This window comes from Hetaerina americana, unplaced genomic scaffold (assembly GCF_022747635.1).
Source record: "Hetaerina americana unplaced genomic scaffold, ioHetAmer1.1.p SCAF_24, whole genome shotgun sequence".
In the NCBI taxonomy this organism is placed as follows: domain Eukaryota; kingdom Metazoa; phylum Arthropoda; class Insecta; order Odonata; family Calopterygidae; genus Hetaerina; species Hetaerina americana.
In genome coordinates, this window is record NW_027286808.1 from 6,519,509 (window position 1) to 6,540,710 (window position 21,202).

At 35.4% G+C, this 21,202-nt stretch overlaps 1 protein-coding gene across 1 annotated transcript; it reads right to left on the reverse strand.

Annotated features, from left to right (window-relative positions):
• Positions 1-1,208: 1,208 nt before the first annotated feature.
• On the reverse strand, positions 1,209-14,471 carry LOC139689498 (transmembrane protein 120 homolog). The gene is made up of 8 exons (XM_071586654.1): positions 14,378-14,471; positions 14,111-14,257; positions 13,876-13,994; positions 13,632-13,796; positions 13,266-13,358; positions 11,695-11,912; positions 6,284-6,507; positions 1,209-4,061 (listed from the first exon to the last, which is right to left on the reverse strand). Exons 2-8 carry the CDS (start codon positions 14,180-14,182, stop codon positions 3,633-3,635), a joined length of 1,320 nt encoding a protein of 439 aa, XP_071442755.1. The 5' UTR covers positions 14,183-14,257; positions 14,378-14,471; the 3' UTR covers positions 1,209-3,632.
• Between the last annotated feature and the right edge of the window lie 6,731 nt (positions 14,472-21,202).

Genomic DNA, 21,202 nt, shown 5'->3' on the forward strand with positions numbered 1-21,202 from the left:
GTCTCATTGTCACAGTCAGCTCAAGGAAACTGGGGAAATACATACTCTGAGAGTGGCCGATCAGCCTGTTCCAATTAGGTCCCAATGTGATAAACTTCATTCACCATTGGTAAATTCAACAATGATGTAAGAGAGACCTACAATAATAATGGGCTAAAGGGAAGTGATTTAACTGTTACAAGTCATATGCATTTAACCTTAGAAGGAATTATGATGTATAGTAAGAAGTGCATCCATTAAATGAATAAAACATTTTCAACTTCTTTAATCTCAAGAGATTAATCTATCAGACACTTCAAAACACAATGATCTTAATGAGGAAGATCATAACATGGGGTCTCTCTAAATACATTTACATTAATTCATAGAAGTAATGCAGTAGACTGAAGTGACAGACAGGGCATTTGGAAGATTGGTAAAGGGATGGTGAAGGCTGACAGAAGGGAAGAGTACACATAACGAAAGTGATAAAAAGAATAAACCTACCATTTATATTGTACCAAGGGAAGGGAGAGGGACCAGAATGTTCAATTAGTGGAAGAAAGATATGGCGAATTTATTGCATATGGACATGCTTAGTAAGAGTCCTGTCTTAGATATCAGGGCTTATACAAATCTACCTCTAATTATTAGACTACCTATGTAAAAATAAGTGGGAGGTGTGGAATGCTTAATTGTCCTGAAATTATGCTTGGCAGCTTTAGTTTGTGGAATTTTATAGGGTGAGGTAGAAATATGATCATAAATGTTGACCTACATATCATCTGTAGCATTTGGGTAAAATAAGGGTCAGGATTAAAACATTTTTTTGTCAACCAACTCATAATCATACTTTTTAAGGAAAAAGGTAGATCATTACTGTCTTCAGCTCCCAACACTAGATGTGCATTATTTTGTACCCAATCCATATGTGTTGATATATTTTTGGGAATCCACACCATTAGAAGCATACAAAAGTTCTTAAATCTTTAAGAGTGACAAGCTTATATTGTCAATATATCATGTTAGCAGATGGTAAAAGAATGTGTTAACATAAAATGCAGTTTTCCCGGTGAGAGATGTATAGGTCCTGCCGTTAATAATCTTGAATATATCCCTAGATAAAATTGTTTCCCAACCCCAAAATTGACCAATTTCCTTAATAATACACAGCATTTTACATTAGGCAAAAAACAATGAAAAAGACAATTCTTGTTTAAAGACTTTAGTTGTATTTATATCAATACTAATTATAAGGCACACATTATTAAAAGTTTTAAATGTAGATATAAATAGTTTAAACACCAGGCCACAGTAATGGCATGATCACCATTTACAAAGCGAATCAATAGCAATATTTCACACTACAATAATTTTATTCTTTTGATTTATACAAAAGGCATTCTATTTCTTAACATTGCAAAATACTGACTGCTACAAAAAAATAATATTTTTTTTACATCTCACCTTATGGTGACATGCAATCATTGGCACGATCAAAGGAATGACAGAGCTGCCTGGTAGCATCCATAAAATGACCTTTCCAATGTTACACTAAGTATTGCATCCAGGATTAAAAAATAATTATCTTTTTTCCTATTAGCAACAGTTTCCATGTCATTTCCATAACAAACCCAATACACCAATAGAAAAAACTTCCTAAATCCAGTCGATTTTTACACAGAAAATGGATTCCCCAGGAATAAAATTACCTAATTAACTCTACAAGATACCATAAAAGATGACCCCACCTGCTATTGCCTCTCAAAGGAATTACACAATTATTCAAGCTTTATCACACGACTAGATATCAGGATATGTACAAGTACATGAAAATTGAGGACTAGCTGAAGATGTGCATCAGGTTTTGTACATTCTTCACAATGGGAGGATTATACACAAAGAGGTTAAGTGGTTAGAGCCAGAGTCCAGGGCAATGAGCAATACATCAATTGAGTAAAGAGATCTAAATTAGATAGTTGGTCCACTTAAATATCATATTTCCCATTGACAAGAATGCAATCAGCACATTACACTGAGTACAAGAAAATACTTTTCTGAACACAATTTTCATCAGAGGAGATGATTTAAAAAGTCAAAAAATACAATAGTCATTAAAGAGCAGAATGTCTTATTTTGTTTGCTTCCACTTTGAAACTAAATACACCATGTAAGTGTCTCTGCAAAAATGCTAAATGTAAAACATTGACAATGCCCATTGAGGCAGCTTGAAATACTAACCCCCCACCATGTATTTCTGTAATAAAATCTTTTAAAATAGACCCACTAAATCATTTTTTAACATGGTTCCTTTACAAATACCAATGTGATGGCAACGATAAAAAATGGATCAACCAAAGACTTTGCAATAAACATTTTCATTCATGACACCTTCATTACCTTGCATACGGCACATTCAAAGCAGTGGACAGCTTGTTGCAAGTAAATACATTATTCACACACAATAGGTCATAAAACTTCAGTCATAAGAAAACATCATTAATTGCGGTAAAATAAGTTTATAAAAAACAACAAGGAATATACTCTGATCAATACTAATGGAAAGTATGAACTATAAATTTTTGGGAACAAGTTGGAACTTTCTCAACTTAGATGGAACATTTGGCCCTCCCAGGAGTATACCCTCAAAAAGACAATTTAAGGTATTTCATATTCCAGTGTACCCCATTAACTTGGATGCTAGAAACTATTTCCGGAAAGCCCAGGATCATACAGGATGGGACCCAAAATCAGCAAATTACACCAATACATAACACCCTAAATTACACAGAAACCCTTAGGCTCTATTAAATTACTATTAACATAGATATTGCTAACATCACAGATGTGTACTTGACTAACTCTGGTGCAATGCTTACACCACAAATGAATACACACAAGATTTTCCTCTACAAACTTTTATGTACCTTGGAACAGCTAACAAAAAACTTCATACCAATTCATGAAATTGTTTCAAATTTGATGATATTAAATGGTATGATGTGTGGAATAAGGATATCAATATAAAATGATCGAGTAAGTCGATTCATAAATCTATCTGTTAAAAATCAAATAGTGCATAAACTTATTACTACCATTATAATAAAAAAGCTAGATATGCCAACAGAGAGATATAATGCAATTTATTGTCACAATGGATTGAATTTGAAAAAGAAAAATGCAAATTTTAATTGTGATGGGAAAAAGGAATTTGGTTGTCACTTTATGTAAGATAGGATTGTAATTAAATCAAAACAAAATGTGCGCAAATGACTACATAATTAATATAAAAAACCATTACTTTCTCATAACATGAATTGCAGACCTTGTGTATTCAAAAATCAAATGAACAAAAACAGAGAGCATGAAGCTTTTCCATCAGTCTATGACATCCATAACAGGAAAGTATGCAATGTTTAAACACCAACTTTACCAGCATTTCAAATAATAAACATTGACTTGGGAATAAGTCTCTTCATTACACTGTTAAACAGGTACTAAATAATCATATCCCTTGATGAGAAGAGGACCACTATGGGAAAATGAAAGCAACACCAGAGTGTAATTAAAAGCAAGAAAATAGCTCCACAAAGCTATGAAAATGCTTAATGCATATATTACTCGCCAACAACAAATTACCTGAACCCCATAAATTACAACAATTTCTTATTTCCATCACCGACTGGATTTTTTTCTGGTGCTGAAATAAAGCCCTTATTTTCATCGCTGTCAACTTCACTACTTGGCTGATCAGACTGTGCTGAAACTGCTGTAGTACGCCTACCCAAGTTTTTTTCTGGCATTACTAATCCACCATCAGAAGCCTCACAGCTGGGCTCATTTCTCTCCTTAGAGGATGCAGATTCACTAGTTGGAGAAGGGGCATTGCCTTTAGAGCTGATGGCAGTAGGTACAGAACTTTGCCTGGATCCCATATTGCTGCTGTTCCTGCTACCTTTGTCTTGCCGTGTGAACCTAACATTGAGTTTAACCTTTTCCCGGAGCTTTTGAGGTATTACCATTGATGTTGTGACTGTATTTCCAAGGAACAAAGCTAGGAAAAGTATGCTCAGAACCGGAACCTGGAAGGAGACAAAATAGTGAGTCAAACATGCCTCCATATCCATTCACTAAATGAAACAACTTTTTTAACAAATGCAGAAACTTATGCTAGTGTATGTTATTCTCTAAGCATACAGTTTAACTGAGCCAATGCATTTGGGCATCATTCAACATTTTTTAAGACCCAGATGCTAAATGGATGTTGAATCGTTAAGTGCTGTTGATTACACCGGCAAAATATTTATGGTAGTAAATAGTATTGCAAAATTATTTATAAGACTCCCCAATATTTTAAGCCCAATGAAACCAAGAGTTTAAGCAAAACTGAACTTTAAATATTTGATTTTTGAGTAACCTTTTAGATGGGGCCCACCCTCGATGACAGAATTAATGGTTAAAATCATCAGTTCATAATTAGTGGATTGAGGTTTTGATTCCATAACAAGTAACTTTCTTTCTTTCATTTTTTTATCACTTTCCATTACATCATGAATACTAACTTTACTTATACAAAATGTAATTTTATGAACATAACCCAGGAGAGAAGGTTAACATTCACCTTTCTTATACAATCTCCATGTAGGCCAATGACATACGCATTAACATTTAAAGAGAAAGATGACAGTTAACACCCAACAAAATATGAAAATGAACAAACTTTAAAAAAATGAAGGAATAATCATTTTTACAAAATAATCAAATTTTAACAAAGTATTACTTCTGGTTTTAGGGTAGAATGGGGAATTATTAGACACCTAAGCAAGATTTTAGTCCATACCAAAACTTAAGAACAGATATTTCATTTCACAATGGCAATACCCCTCTCTAAGGACTACAACCTTGAGATGGTGGATGGGCTTGTGCATTCCGATGACCCCTAGAGCTGTGCTGGTGGTATCAATGATATTTGCTCCCAATAGGGTCATCTATGTCAGATAGATCAAAAGGCTGGATACAGACAAAAAGAAATTTGCACAGCACCTTTTCCTCAGTGAGGTGCCTGCAAAGGCATCTGACCCCAGTGGGGTGGCCATTGAGAGATGGTGTAGCATTAAAAACTCTATTGACGAAGAATATGAAAACCACCCCAATTATTTATCCCAAGACTCATAAGTATGATGCTATAATGAAAATTAGCCCTGGCTACAACTTGACCCCTTTGGCTTTGAGCCATGCCTGGCAGAAGGGGAGGCAAGGCTTCTGTGATTGTCATCTTACAAACTCCTTGTAAAAAAAAGCAACAGTAGCAACATGGAAGACAACCAAATAAAACAGAGGAGCGGAAAAGAGCCATTGAGGGGAGGCAATAACATTGAATTTTAAGATGGTAAAATTGTATTAAGCACAGATCAAGTGACAGCTAGAATATCCTTAGATTGAGTATAAGTGGAACGAAATTGGTCATTGTTCAAGTCTACAGGCCAACAGGCATCCATAGAGAAGAAGTAGATAGGGTATTGATCAGTTAGAGAATATAATTACAGGTGTTCCTGAAGGATGTTCCTTAATGTTTCATTTGATAGTTGCGTAGGATCGGAATTCAATGGTGGGCACAGGGGTAGATGGTAATAAGGTATGGGACTACAGTTTAGGAACAAGGAATGACCACAGGGAAAAAGCAATAGAATTCGGCAGGAGATAGGGTTAATCATCACCAAATTTGGTTTAGACACCACCAAAGGCATAGGTACACATGGTCATGGAAACCATGGATTATGGAAGAGATGATTAGAAAAAAATAGAATAATATAAACACAAAGTTAGGTATAGCAAAGTATAAAGAGTTCAATAACAAACTAAGGCACAATAAATAGGGCAAAAGAAGCATGGTGGAAAATGCTGTGTGAGGATATGGGAAGTTTACTGAAAAGGGGTGATATTGGTGCACAATGCATGAAGATTATATAACTGTCAGTAAGTTTTGACTAATGATCCTTCACTGAAAAAATGTCAAATAAATTCCTGATTAGTTCTTATTAATTACTAAAAAGGAACCTGAAATTTAGAATGCTCATTATCGACATGCCAAGGTATCTCCATAATATAAACCTCTCTCACTTGAGATGAGAGCCATTTTTCATTGAGAAAACATCCCACATCTTACATTGATGAGTAATTTCTACCTTAAAATAATGCAACAGTGTGAAAAATGAAATGGTAAATCCAAAATTAAAGTCACACTAATGTGCAGATATTAGATAGAAGTACTGCAGCCATTGGGGTCATTGAAATTGATACACACCTGCCATGTAGCTTCAGGATGATAGCACAGGTGATACAATGCATATGCATTATATAACTGATAGAGGTAACCCATGTACAGGAATGGAAGTAGGAAGCTCAGACCACGCCACATCCAAGAATGAAAACCTTCAATGGTGATATCCATATTGTGCCTTTCCCCTAGTGCTTTTAACCTGTACAGGACACCTTGCTGATACCTAAACTGAAGGTACTGGACAAGACCTGTAAAAAAAACATCAAATGAAATATCCTATTAAGTACATACTAACCCTTCCTGAGCACTGCTTTTACAATCTATCAGCATGAGCAAAAAAAATGACACCAGCTGGGGTTGCTGATATAAACAGTTTTGATGGCTGTTATAAAATTAAATTTTGATCGGCTTTTCAATAAAGCCATTCCATAGACATTTTATGGGTTTGTGAAAAAATAAATGCCAAAAAAATAATATTACGCACACAACTTTTTTGATCCTTTCTCCAAAACGGCTTGGCGTTCTTCACACACATAAATTTCAAGATTTTGATACTGATCTGAAGGGATAACGATTCTGAACACACTCCTCATTAGTTTTATATCCTTGAAAAATCTACAGTGAAATTCAGAAATGGTTATACTGGGAGAGTGGATTACCTGGAGGTGAAGGTCAATTATTCACAGGAATGTGTTTAATATTTATACTTAAAAGGACATAAACTTAATATCAATTTAACTGCAAAAACATGCACATCAGATCTCTCTGTATATAATGCAAGATGAATTGTAGAATTTTTCCACGGTTCCGCACTAAAAAAACCGGAAAAACCAAAGAGAAATAAATTATAAGTCATGGTTTAATTTCTTTCGAAAGACATAAATATTGAATACTAACCAAATTTATGACCCTCAATACAGGTTAAAGGTAATATTCTCCATGCATTCTGAGTTTATATGCATTCAGAATGATTCCATAGATCTAGTCAGAAAACCTCAGATTATGGGAGATAAGGTTAAAAACAGTTAACACAAAAGAGAAAGTCTGGATCCCACTTCAGTGATTAAGCAGTCAACTCAGTGCAACATATCAGCAGCAGAAAATGGCAACTAAAGAGCTAGGAAAGTTTTTTAGATAATTTAAAACTCGATGCATAATTCTATAAGTTTCTCCATGGTCATTTTCGCAGGGTGTTGATGGCAAAATAAATTTTCTCAACTTCACCAACAATTTTGGCGAGGTAAAACATATTTTTGATATCTACATTAAGCCTTCATTTACAGTTTAGTGATTCCCTCGTACTTTTGCCACCTGATTACCCATAAACTATCTGGTTTTCACGTGATGATAAACAAAGACTTATTAATACCCCTATGCCCAAATCAAAGTTTGACCATGAACTTAAAACAATGAAACGTATTACCATGAGCCATGGCTTCAGTGAGGATCTGATCAACAGTCTGCTTCAGAAGATATAGACTAAGCCGGCCACCAACACAAGCATGTCTATTCACCCACAACAGACCATGAAAATCCAAAAATGGTGTAAAATCCCCTTCATTAATAACAAATTATGCAAGATAGCCAAGGCAATTCCAAAGGATAAATCCAGTCTCTTATTACACCCGTTTTAACTTGTCAAAACTGATTCGTAAAAGATAAAGATGCCAGCAATAACAATACAAAAAAGTGGGGTGTATGAAATACCATGTGACTGTGAAGCTATATACATAAGCCAGAGAGAGAAAAAATTTTCCACCCATATCAAAGAACACTAAAAGTGCACGATCCTAGGCAAAATCACATTGATGATTGCCAAGTACATACATGTATGTGAGATTAACCATGCCTGTCATCTTAATTTGCAAGTATTATATATATTAAATAATGGAAAAGTTAAATAGACAGGAACAATTAGAAATTGTCCAATGGATCAAGAAGAGCAATCCCTCTCTCTTTAAAGACCCAGAGTTAACCTCCATCTCCCCCCTTCTTTCCATCAACTTCCCTTAGGACATGAAGCTGAACATGAAACACTCTCCCCGAGTGCTCCCATCTTTCCCCATCCCAGCCCCCCCGGTGTGTGCCAAGTGTATTGAACCATTTGCTCTTCCCAACACTCCATGGACCTTAATCCCCTAAGCCTGGTGATCACCAACTACTACCCCTTGCTCTTTAGATCCAGTTTCCTGCTACTGATATGACTGCTTAGTCACCAAAATGGTAAGCAGACTTTCCTCTTTGTGTAACATGTTTTTAACATTGTATTGTGCTACCCTCTGCTAACCCTTCCCTTATTTTCCTTTCTTCAATTCAGGTATTAGTAGTATTTAGGGGAGGCGATCAACAGCTAAGGTAATTTGTGCCATTAGGGATGGACAGGAAAAGGATGAAAGGTGGAGAGAAACCCGGCATCGGCATTAGCCTACTCTTAACAAAAGGTGCCAAGGGGTCCACAGCTTAATGTCCCATTCGATGGATGACGTACTCACTCAAAGTGCCCTTCACAAAGCACCTCAGGTAGGGATTGAGATAACACAAAAATATTTGATGCCGCAGGGATTCAAACCTGGGCCCTCTTGGTGGGAAACCAGTACGATAGCCATTTATTACATTCAAGCCACATGCTCCCTCCCCCTTCCTACCACATATTTCCCTCCCCTTCTGCCACAGTAAAAAATGTATAAGATGGCATTCGACTGCAGTTCATGGCATTCGACTGCAGTTCATGCCTGAGGATGATGAAGTACATGGAAACAGGTACTGTTTCTAAATCAACATTTAGTGGAAAGCATAATCATTTTTTCATTATTACTAGTGGATTTGCCCCGTTTTGCCACACCAAGATATTCACACAGCCGTAACTGGATTTAGTGCCTATTATAGGCATTTTTATGAGCATACAGGGTCTGTACATTAAGTATCGGGACTGGTTCCAAAAATTAAAATTTATTGCAATTATCATTACAATTACTTAATAATCTTCAAAACACATTCCTCCTGCATCAATACAGGCATAGTTCGGTGCATCTGCTACTTGCCAAAAGCCCGCTGGAAGTCAGTTTCCAGAATACTGTTGAGAGCCTTTGTTGTCGCCGCTTGAACCGCCTCGATGGAGTCGAAACCAATATCCTTTGAGGTCCTTTTTAGCTATCCTTTGACGTAATAACATTTTCAAGAAAATCTTCATCTTCCTGGATGCAGTAAAAAATTTCTTGCAAAATTTCCACCCGTGACAGTTTTTGTTCCTCGCTCCAGACTTTCGGTATCAGCTTCGCGCACACTTTCCTCATCGCAAGATCCTCTGCTACAATGGTGTGGACAGTTCTGACTGAAAGGCCAGTCTCCTCACTGATAAGGGCCATGGTTAAACGCCTATCAGAGTCCAAAACTTTTTTCACTTTGGCCACCTGAGCATCGGTTTGAGAGGTCGTCAGGTGTTCGATGTGGCACTCACCTTTAACGAGCTCCCGGCCTTCCTTAAACATTTTGTGCCCCTCAAAAACTCTCGTGTAGCTTAAGACATCATCCCCATAAGCCTGTTTAATGAGTTCAAGGGTCTCTGACACGGATTTCCCAAGTTTAACGCAAAACATCATAGCATAGCAATGCTCGATGGTGTGCTCCATGCAGGCGCGACGACACCACAAACAATCGTGCGTCACAAAAATCCACCTACTGTCTCAACGCATGCCCAGAGGCAACTGAACTCAAGTGAGCCTGAGAGGTGGGGGACCCCTCTACTGAGCCAACCGGTTGGATCCCCAGCCACCGTTACATTGAGGCTACAGCGAACCAGTCACCATACTTATTGTACGGACCCTGTACATGGGCAGTTTCTTCATCATGGTGCTGTGTGTGGGCATTCAATTTGCAAATGATTTGGAGAGATGTAATTTGATTTTACCAAGCATGAGCACTTAACTGATGCATTTATACCATAACATATTTATAGAAATAAATTGAGACCATTGAATACCACAGCAGCAGTTAACTGATAAAATTATGCACTTTTAAAGAAATGATCCGATTCCATCCAATTTTGCAGCAGCTGTTTACGAATTCTACAAAGCATCCGCTCAGCTGTCTGTATAAATCATAAAATACGTTTATTAAAGATATAAAAGAGGGAGAAGGAATATAATAGTTTGTCCCTCCTCATTGAAGCAAATGAATTGAAATCTTAATTCTGAATCAAACATGTGTTGCCATCTGAATGTAAATAATTTTCAATTATTCCCGGCTCAACCTTGTGGAAATTCATTTATTTTAAATGAAGAATACAATGTATATTCATTTCATACAATGTATCTCCCTTCAAAAGAACAGTGGAAGGATACATTGTATTCTTCATTTAGGTAAATAATTTTTTTGGTTTCAAAAATTTCCAGATAATATAACCACATTGGAACTAGCCCAAGTTATTACATGCAATTTTACAGTGTTTATGAAATTAAAATTAGAAGCCATTACTCCATACCGTCTATACATGATGCGTCCTTAAACAAACAAATTAATTTTCAGATTTATATTTTATTAAGATACATAAATTTATATGGGAAGTTTCTTTAAGATTAATCCAAAAGAGGACAAGCTTTGGCCTTCTATTAGGGATGTTTAAACATGAAATAACAACAAGGACAATAAAATCGAGGAAAATACAAAAACCCAAGGCTTAGGTGGAAGGAAATCTACCTATGTTGGACTCAAAATTATAAAAATAGGGGCTATGGACAGTGTACTACTCCGGTCCCCTTTGTCTTAGGGGAAAGCATTAATAGACTCTGAAACCTTCAAATGCACACTAAATACCATCCACAAAATGAATTATGTAAACTTCACTTCACTAGCTGTAAGAGAGGCAAGAGAAAACCAAGCAAAATGTGTTTGGTCAACTTTCAGCAACCATTAATTAAAAGCTTTGAATGCTAATGCTCATAAACTATATGATTAATAAAGAAAACTGTACCATCAATGCCAGTGTTTGAATGATGAATAAATATTGATTCCTTTGAGATATATTAATGCATTTAAAAATCTGTATCAATGTTCTCAGTCTGTTAAACTTTGATGCTTCTCACAGTAGCATAATAAGTTACAAAATTTATTGGTGTAATAGTGAATAAAAGTGTACCAAGTATTCTATTTGAAGTAGTTTTTAACTTCCCATATCACGCCAAAAACAGCAACATTCAAATGAGGTGATAGGAATGGGAGCATTTCATTAGTCATCATATATATGTTGAAGTTAGCTGTCATGAATCAGCCCTATGTCAGCCACAGTCAAATGCTTCCATTTCACACGGTCATTTTGAAACTGGTAGCAAGTGGGAATTAAACGTGGGACCTCAGTATTTTCAGATAAGGATATACCCCATCAACACTAAGGCCAGTGGTAGTTGACGGGGAATGTTAGAAAAGAATAAAATACTTACTGATGTAAACATTGAACCACATGAACTGCGTCCGAAACTCATACCAAGCTTTGGTATTAGGCCAAATGAGTAAAACGCCAGCAAGAACAGTTGAGATGAAGTGATGCAACCTCCACCAGCCCTTAATGCGGGAGCCATTTACTTTTAAAATACTTTCTCGGATAGTAAGGGTGCAGTAGTACCAAACTAGCAGAAACATAAATGCCAACTCCAGTGCCCTGGGGAGAAATTATTTCTCTTTGAATTTCACAACCAATTAACGCAAATCTGCAACATATGACAGTCTTAACATTAAAGACTTTTCCAGGATTTGAGGAAAACTTCAAAAGTAAAATTCATAATTTTGATTAAATAATGTAATGGGTTTTAAAGGTTTCATTGATACTCATCAAGAGCTGACAAAGATACTAATTTATTCGCTACCCATTTATTTTTTGAACACATCATTATTCACTCAATTTCATTGTGAATTGTGGAACTAACTTTTGCTTAGCCTTTGTCATCGACTTACACCATAACTAGGATATTATTAAATATCTTAGGCGGATAAATACATTCACATCTACAGGCATATATATTTTCTACATTACACATGTATGCCCTTCATGCCGTTTTCTTTTGGTGCAGACATGGCACAAAAGCTTGGGCAACTATATTAAACACCTACAATAAAAATCAAGGGCACAATAATGTTCTAGAGAGAAGAGAAACAACACTTTTTGAATTTGGCCACCACTTTGAACATCACCTAAACACTTTATGCTAACTTATTCCACCAACTACAGCGCTTCACCATTTGTAAAGCTGCATTTGCCAAACGGCAATAGAAATCTCAAAATCTCTTGCTTGAGTGTAAGTGAAAGACAAGGAGAGACACACAAATCAGTAACACAATTCACAATGGAATACAATAAGCTTTCTCAATAACCCATGCATAAAATTTAAGTTTAAAATATAAATGCTGTCAACCATCATTAAATTATTCACCCATAAGTTTTATTTGGTGAGGTGAAGCAGACATATCAGAAGAATGAGTACACACTACTAACATGAAGTCATTCCAAACAGATGACATGGCAATTGAAGTGGAGTTAATAGCTGAACTTCTATTAGCTCTGCTATGCAACAGGTAAGTAAATATATTCGTTAATACCCAATATTTTGCCGACCCCGGTGGCGGCGGAGTAACGTCCTCCACTGCCAACCAAGAGGTTACGGGTGCGATCCCGCCTAGGTCGATTTCCTTCCAAATAGGGCTTGGATGCTTGTTAAGTGTGAAACGTAACTTTAAGATGTATGCGTAAGAAGCTACTTCAAAGTCTCAATCTCGCCCCAAGTGTCGTTAAATAAATTTAATAAATTACCCATAAGACAGGTCTTATATGAATATTGAACGGCAAAATTTACCATACCGAATACTAGCTTGGTGGAATTGGGTATTTATACACGAGCCCATTTCACGCAAATCGTCCTAATAAAACAATGAATGCACCGAGAAACCTCATTAAGCAGGTGTCAAGTTTTTTTAAGCGAAATATTAATAGAGTGGTACATGAAGGTTAAATACTTACCTAACATTAACTACAAGGTTTATTACTGCTAGAACGAATCCAATCACACTCAAAATTAATTTGAACTTCTCGTACTCATCTTTGTATTTAAACCTGAAAAGAAAATACTCTTATTATACTCAAACTTTTTTCACACCCTGTGCTTTGGAAAAAATAAATTGTTTCATGACAAGAGTCTATGTAAATGTATCAAATCTTCTAAGGCCAAATAAAGGCAGCACCAACATTAGAAGGTAGGTAACTGATAAAGGAAAAAAGTTTATTAATACAAGGCGTTCCGCGAGAAGACCACGGTCGACGGATAACAACGGACTTGTCTTACATATTAAAACGTCACTAACTTTTACAATATCATAGCGAACGTACTTATCATTTTTATTGAGAATGGACACGTTAACATTCCCGAGGATAATTTTTAAGTATGTGCCATTTTGTTTGGGAAGAGACTGTTCCATTTCATATAACTGAGCTTTTCTCCTCATAAAATCCTTCTCCAGAGTATCCACTTTCTCCTGATCTGCATTTCGGACCCTGAAAATGCACCATACAGACATTTATAACCTAACACAAAATTTAAAAGAGATAACCCACTATAAAGTTAACCACTCACCTCTTCAAAGAGCGTTTTATAACACTTAACCTATACCTCTGATGATTTAATTCCTTCAAACATTTTGCCTGCAATTCACCGACTTCCTCTAATTTTGCAATGTATTCTTTGTTCAGTGTCTATAATGAAAAAATATTTCACACATGCTAACATGACCGTTTTAAGCTTTTATCGTGAAAACGGCGTTATGAAACACCTAGTCGAGTAAGAGGGTCAAGGTTCAACTTAAACTCACCTCAAGAGCTTTGAACTCTATGCCTAAATCTGCCCAGTCTTTCTCACAAGTCTCCAAGTCAGTGTATTCCATTTTACTCTTCTGTCGGCATAGGTTTGGTTCATACACACCATACAATCAACCAGAACGTAAACAACTATAATAATTCTGTAAGAACGATTGCAAGAAAACTTACACTTGTTAGCGGTGTGCGTTTATTCACAGTCTAGAGAATGTTCCTCTTTACACTCCCTTTTAAAATAAAATTTAAACTACACTACTGCTTACCAGAATATCTCATGACGGTCAAGCCAGGAGTAATCATTTACCATAATTTTATTTCGCTTAGGAGCTCCTCGAACAATATCAGAATGCGCACTTGCCACTTTTTTGCTACAGTGGCTTGTTTTATTAACACTCGTTTGTTTATTCGTCGGCACTCGAAAGGACATCTACCAACGATGATTACAAAATGTAAGTAGCGGGGAAGTTAAACGCGTCAAAGAAATCAATAATTCACAATCAAAGAGACCAATCATCATTTCACCACACTGATGACACTTTCTTTTATTTTTTAATGTATACACTATTCTTGCACATTATAATTACTGCTTTTGATAGTTACTTTCATTTGTCGGATTCTTAAAATTTGGCTTGAATGGATATTTGAGATATTTCCTGAACACCTACCAATATTATCCAAACATGCAGGACAACGATTCGTAATATTATATGCAAAAATGAAACGGATTAAGTTAGCCCCTTTTTATTAAGTTAAAAAGGTTATCATAATCAATTCAATAGTAGTAATAATAGTGTAATATATCATTCATTTTTAGAATTGATTTTTTATAAAGTAAATATAAAATGGCCATGTAAAATTGCAGGCAATGATTGAACTAGTTTAAGACAAAGATTACTATCTACCTTCCATGATTTCCTTTTTTAGCTAACAGGCATAGTGGCTATTTTAGTTGGAGATTTTAAAATAAGCCACATAGTAAAAATTATTTTTCTAACATGATTTTGCTGACATTGAAGAACCATAAATTGTGAAATGACCTGCTGATCTATCTGCATTTCTAAAGCATTAAACCCCTATCTATATCCTCAACTACTCACAAACCCATGCAGAAATGCTACAATCAACTCAGATGCAAAACCTATCCAATCTTCATTACTCATTCCCCCTTTACAACTCACCAATTCTCTCCTGTCCCACTCTATTTCCTCACACTTTTCTGGCATTATATGCAATTTACCCACTGAATAGCTAATTCTCTTCTTCCTATGTTTAATAATGAATCATGCTCCTTAATAATTGCAAAATAAGAATCACCTCATCTGCAAATTTTTTCCATATCAGTCTCGCTACCATGCTTCTTTCAGTAAGCCTTACAACATACTCAGGCCACCCTGACTAGTCCAAACCCTAACTTTCATGAAAAGCATATCCTTCCTTAGAGACAAGAGGTCCCTTTGAAGTTTTATCCAACAAAGACATCCCAACTCTTTCCCCACCAAATTCTAGAACCCCTTGGTTCTACACTCCTCCAAAAATTCATAAATTCAACAATCCAGGCCTAACCAATGTTTCTCCGAAAAACTCATCTCGGCATTAGTTGACCATCGTCCCCAACCCCTCAATCTCTGCTAGACACAATTATGGCGACCATTGAGGTCGCCATAATTGTGTCTAAATCCCCTATGAAGGTCTCTCATCCATCAAATATTTCATTTCCAAACACCCCACTCCATAAGTCCATAGGAGAGATTTCCTTTTAACATTAACACTATTAATTCTAACACGTTTAAAAAAAACTAACTACATTCAACTCAAAGGTCGCACCACAGGACCAAATGGTTAAGGAATAAGAAATTTTCATTCCAATGGTAAATATCCATCAAATATTTTGGTGGGTATCCTCTCAAAATATTAGTAAAATTTTACCCTTGGGAATTACATACCATTTATAAGCAATCATAATAATTTCAAGAGCAAATATTTATTATCCCTATTTTATTTGGCATATGTTTTGCTAGGTTTCCTGTGAAAAGTTAAGCACAAGTGACGGGATGAATGGTGAAGTCAAAAGAGAATTAAAAAATTCAAACAAAACAACTCCTCTAAAAACTTAATTTAAGAAGGTTAAACATTACCAAGGAACTGATTTCCAAAACAATTAAAAACTTCTATAAAGATTTTATTGACTAAATAAAAATGTACAAATATTCCTCCATGTATAAAGGTCAATCCAAAGACATAGGTTTGATATTTCACAAGAATTTACCCGGAAAATAGTTAGAATAAATTTTAATATAAACTAAATAAGAGATCACTCAAGCCAATAGGCCAAGTATCACACACTCTTGTAGCAAACATTTTTGTAGTGATCTTACAAAAAGAATTATTGCAGTATAAAGTTAACAAATCATCATCAAGCTGATTCCAAGAACCACTACATATCTAAACATCAAGAGCCTTATTCAATCCAGAGGTTTCACCGAAGGTCGAGGTAGTTACAATAAAACTGCATCTTTAAAGTAGCCTAACACAATGCAAAACCTAGTTATGTGCTCTGCCAACATTAAAATTTGATGAAATCACCTAATCGATTCAATGATTATCACTTCACATGCAAACCTACCATAATCACACAGCAAGTTATAGAAAATAATATTTGATTTTCAATGTTTCCAATGTGAAGAGGTAGACTGCTAAATAGCTTACGCTTTCCAGGTAAGCTCATTGTTAAAAGGGAATGTATCTCCCATGGGGTACCAATCTAATGGAATGGACATAAATTGAAACAAAAGAAAGATGTTGTCTCCAGATAAATATTTAATAAGGATTTAATACTTATCGTAACACATACCCTCTCCATTGATTCTCTTCAAAATAATATAATAGTTCTAAATTGAAACTAAAACTTTTCAAATATGTATGTACCAATTAAAACAGTTGCATTTCTGATAAAAAATACTAAAAAACTCGAAAGAGAGCAATTTATTCATTACAGTATGAATTCTAAGGTCAAACCCAAAGATCTACTCCATTCCTCTAGGTACCTATTACAGAAATTAAGTTTTTCAATACCACTACACATATAACTAATGTCAGCAGAAGTGTATTTTTATGTAACACCTATTGTTCATTTTTTGGTAATTTAATGGCAGTATTAAAATGAAATCCATCTCTGCATTCGATTAACAATTAACCCACTTTTAAAGTTTGGGAGTTCTTAATGTGCTATCACCAACTGCCACTGCAACGGCAATTCCTCTTGAAAATGAGAAGCTGGTCCCTGTTTCATTTAAAATCTAGAAATAAGTACAACAGCTTATGCTTTTGTTAGCAATGTTACAAGTGGATATCATTATGATATGACTCCATATTAAACATCCAAGAAAAGTAAATAACAGACAATAAATCTTATTTGAAACCTATGTTTTGCTTGGAATTCTAGATTATTCCAAATTTGCAAATAACCTATATCCAGGGAGAGAAAAAAGTTTCAAACAATAAGCAATTTCCACTAATTCAGAAAAAAAGGCCATTGGGTGGTAAATAGTACCCAATCATGAGAATATTGAGGGAAAGCATGTTCCAACTGAGATTCAAGAACTTAATCCTTAAAATGAAGATAGGAATTGAGAACTGCTCACAGGAATATTTTACACCAACAAAAAATTCAAGCAGATCTGAAGTAAATTTAGGAATTTCGTGAACAGTGGCTCAATGGGCCCCATATGCCACTTGATCATTTTGGCTTGAATTTTTAACTCTCCAGCATAGTGCTTTACAACAGGTGCAATTTACCTGGGCTGTAAAGTCACAAAAACTCAGCATGAGATGATTAAGAGCCCATTTTTTCGGCATCCCAAGTTTTTGCAAGCAAATTAAATATAAATAACCACCACTCCAAAATAGACTAAATTTTAACAGCCTAAATAATTGAAATTACAATGGCGTAAAGAGAAAAGAATAAGCTGTGGCATCAAGAGATGACGGCATCTTGTTGACCTTTCGGATGCGTTTAAGGCCAATATTATGTTTGCACGTCAACTGGCATAACAGGAGTCACTTGCATAATTATTTGAGTAACTCTTATGATTGCCACAACCATACAAACTAAATCAAGAAAAAATTATGAATAATTTCACAAGAATAAAAATTATATCTTTGATTTTTGAGACATAGTGACCAAATCAATGATTCAGTAATGCTATCAGTTTAACATTATACACCCATACAAAATCAATAATTACTCCTAAAATCACAAAAAAAACTTTCCCAAAGAACACATTTATAGGTTTAAAAGATATATACCATACACTTATAAAGCAGTATCTGCAATCAACAAAAAGGGAGTCCTTCATTTGCAGTTACTATAAAATTTACAAAAACTGTTAAACAGATAAACTTCTCCTTAAAAATCCAATGTAATTATGCTACATCTTTTCGAGAGAACAACACCAGCTTTGAAACTAAAAACAAAAAATATCTAATGCACTAGAGGTTGATCACAAAAATAGTGGGTTTATCTCGAAATGTGTATCTACTAATTTGACTTTCTTATTTTCAATAATCTCAAAGTGAGTGACAGTCCTCTTGAACACAGTGATGAAGGACAATAGAAGAGTCTGAGCAAACACACTTCTCATTCATGGCTACCTAATGCTATGTAAACAACTGATACAAGAGGTGCCACTTAAATATTATTTCTGAAAGTAATGTAAGAAAATGTAATACTATAAATGATAAATATGCCTAATACTTCATTGAGTGAAAATTTTACGACTAAAACTATGTAGACAGGAGGGTTAATAAAAAGAGAGGCTTTCAGATTGTTCAGGTGGATGAAAAGGTAAACATTCTTCCATGAATAAAAAAGGTGGGTGTGTGTTAGGTACTGTGATCCAATTGATGCTAATGGAAATTTTTCCTTACACTAAACAAAACAATCGAGAAAAATATGTTTTCATACTGATTTGCCAGGTATGGCACTAAATTGTTTTTGGAAGTAAAAATTTATGCAATTAGTGTAACTTTGGGAATTCCATCATGTGTGTCTCAGTATCTTAATATGGCCACTTTTAAGTTCCATGCTAACCATGGGCAGTTCCACACATCTGATCACTACATTGCATAACTATATAATTAAAGGTCATTTAGATCATTTGTATGCAGACAGTAACTCATTTGGAAAATTTTTGAGGAATAGCCATTAAAACTTGTAGAGTAAGGATGCAAGGCAATGTGCATTATAATTCTGTGCTGCTGTTCAGCACCCATGCATTAACTACATTTTTAGAGTAAGTTGGGTTAAAAGGATAATAAATAAATGTTGGCATACCTTGGAAAATGGCAACATAGGTACTGATTTTAAAAAAGCAATAGAATTATACAGACTTTGGAGGTGATTGAGAACAAAGGGTAAAAGAAAAACACTTATTTTTATTTCTATGGAAGAATCATATATGAAATCTTTAGTCAGTATAAACCTTGAAAATTAATACCAGGTAACTTTTCTCAACGGAATGAATTATGGCCAAATATCGAAAAATACCATACATCCTGGCCCATAAAATGCACCCTGAGTTTTAACATTAGAAATAGGAAAAATATTTGGATTGGGCAGAAAAGGATCAAAGTATTTTAATGTTGCACTTATGTATGAAGAAATTTGAATTGTTAAATTGAAAAATGAGCAGGTAAAAGTACATCAATGTTCGTTCATCGTAGAATTCCAGGAATTTGACATCAATAGGTCAAAATGCCTTTAAGCTGCCTTGTATAAGTAGTAGATTAAGGGAGCTGACCGACAGCTGAGGTCATTTATGCCATTAGAGATGGATGGGAAAGGAGTAAGGATGAAAAGAAACCTGACTTTGGCATTAGCCTACTTTAACGAAAAGGTGCCAAAGGGTCTGCAGCTTAACGTCCCATCGGACGAATGACATACTCACGCAAAGTACTCTCCACTAAGTACCTCAAGTAGGGATTGGGATATGGCCGAAAAAGATGTCGCCTCCAGAATTCGAACCCAGGCCTCTGGGTGGGAAGCAAGTACATTAACCACCTCACCATCCCAATCCCAAGCTGCCTTGTTTCCATGCTCTGGGGCATTATTCATGAATTCAAATACAACTGCAATACTTTATGACAATCTTCTCTATTAAGACCCCATGATGTTATTATCATTTTAACTTTTATGCAATACTTAGTTTCTGTTATTAGATTCATATTATCAAATTTGCATTATTAGCAACCATTTGATATGCATTTATGACTCTTATCGGGTCCTTCTTAAGATTGAGTACCTGTAGACTCCGAGTTTATCAGGAGTGATATAATGTGTGTATGCATGAGCAAAGGGGCAACATCCCCGTTAGCCCTGCATATATTAAGTTGAGTGGCAGCACCACATATGAAATGAAACTAAACAGGCCACACTGTATATGTTTACGATTTGTCTTTTTAGGAAGTACTTTCAACAATATACTCAAACTCTGTTGCTTACCACTGACTTAAGAGTGATATTACCGATATTTGTAATCAAGACAACCATTTTCTATGCTTGATGTGGGAAAAAATTCCTGAAAGTAAGTATTTTTCCAGCTAATTGGCTTGTGCTTATAGGCCGAAGTTATGCCCATAAGACGCACGTTGATTTTAGAGTAAAAAGGTGCACCTAATGGGCTGGGAAATATGGTATATCAATTGTACTGTTTGATCACATTCCTGGAGTAACATCCTCATATGTTTACAAAGTCATCATTAACTAAAGCTATACCTTGGAGCATTAGCACATTAAATTGCCTTTAACACAGAAAAAAATACTATTAAACACATGGAAGAGACAAATGTGAAATTCTCAAACAGGAAAACGTTTAACTTGATACAGACAAATATGCAGATGGAGAGACGTCATTAAAGCATTAAAGAAAACATAACTTACATCAGCACAATTCCTTTCACTTTCAAGGCTGAACTGCATTGACCCTTAGCCATCCACTATTATTCCAAACATTGATGGAGACCCTTCTGTGGATTGGAGAGGAGCTATAGATTGTGAGTGGCACCCCTGCGCTGTATGGGTTTGGAAATTG

Coding starts and splice junctions, on each gene's coding strand:
- LOC139689498 (XM_071586654.1), bottom strand. CDS start 14,182: ATGGAATACACTGACTTGGAGACTTGTGAGAAAGACTGGGCAGATTTA. Junction 13,359..13,631: donor ATTCTCAATAAAAATGATAA/GTACGTTCGCTA, acceptor TTTTCTTTTCAG/GTTTAAATACAAAGATGAGT. Junction 6,508..11,694: donor GTGGTTCAATGTTTACATCA/GTAAGTATTTTA, acceptor TTTTTTTTACAG/GTCTTGTCCAGTACCTTCAG.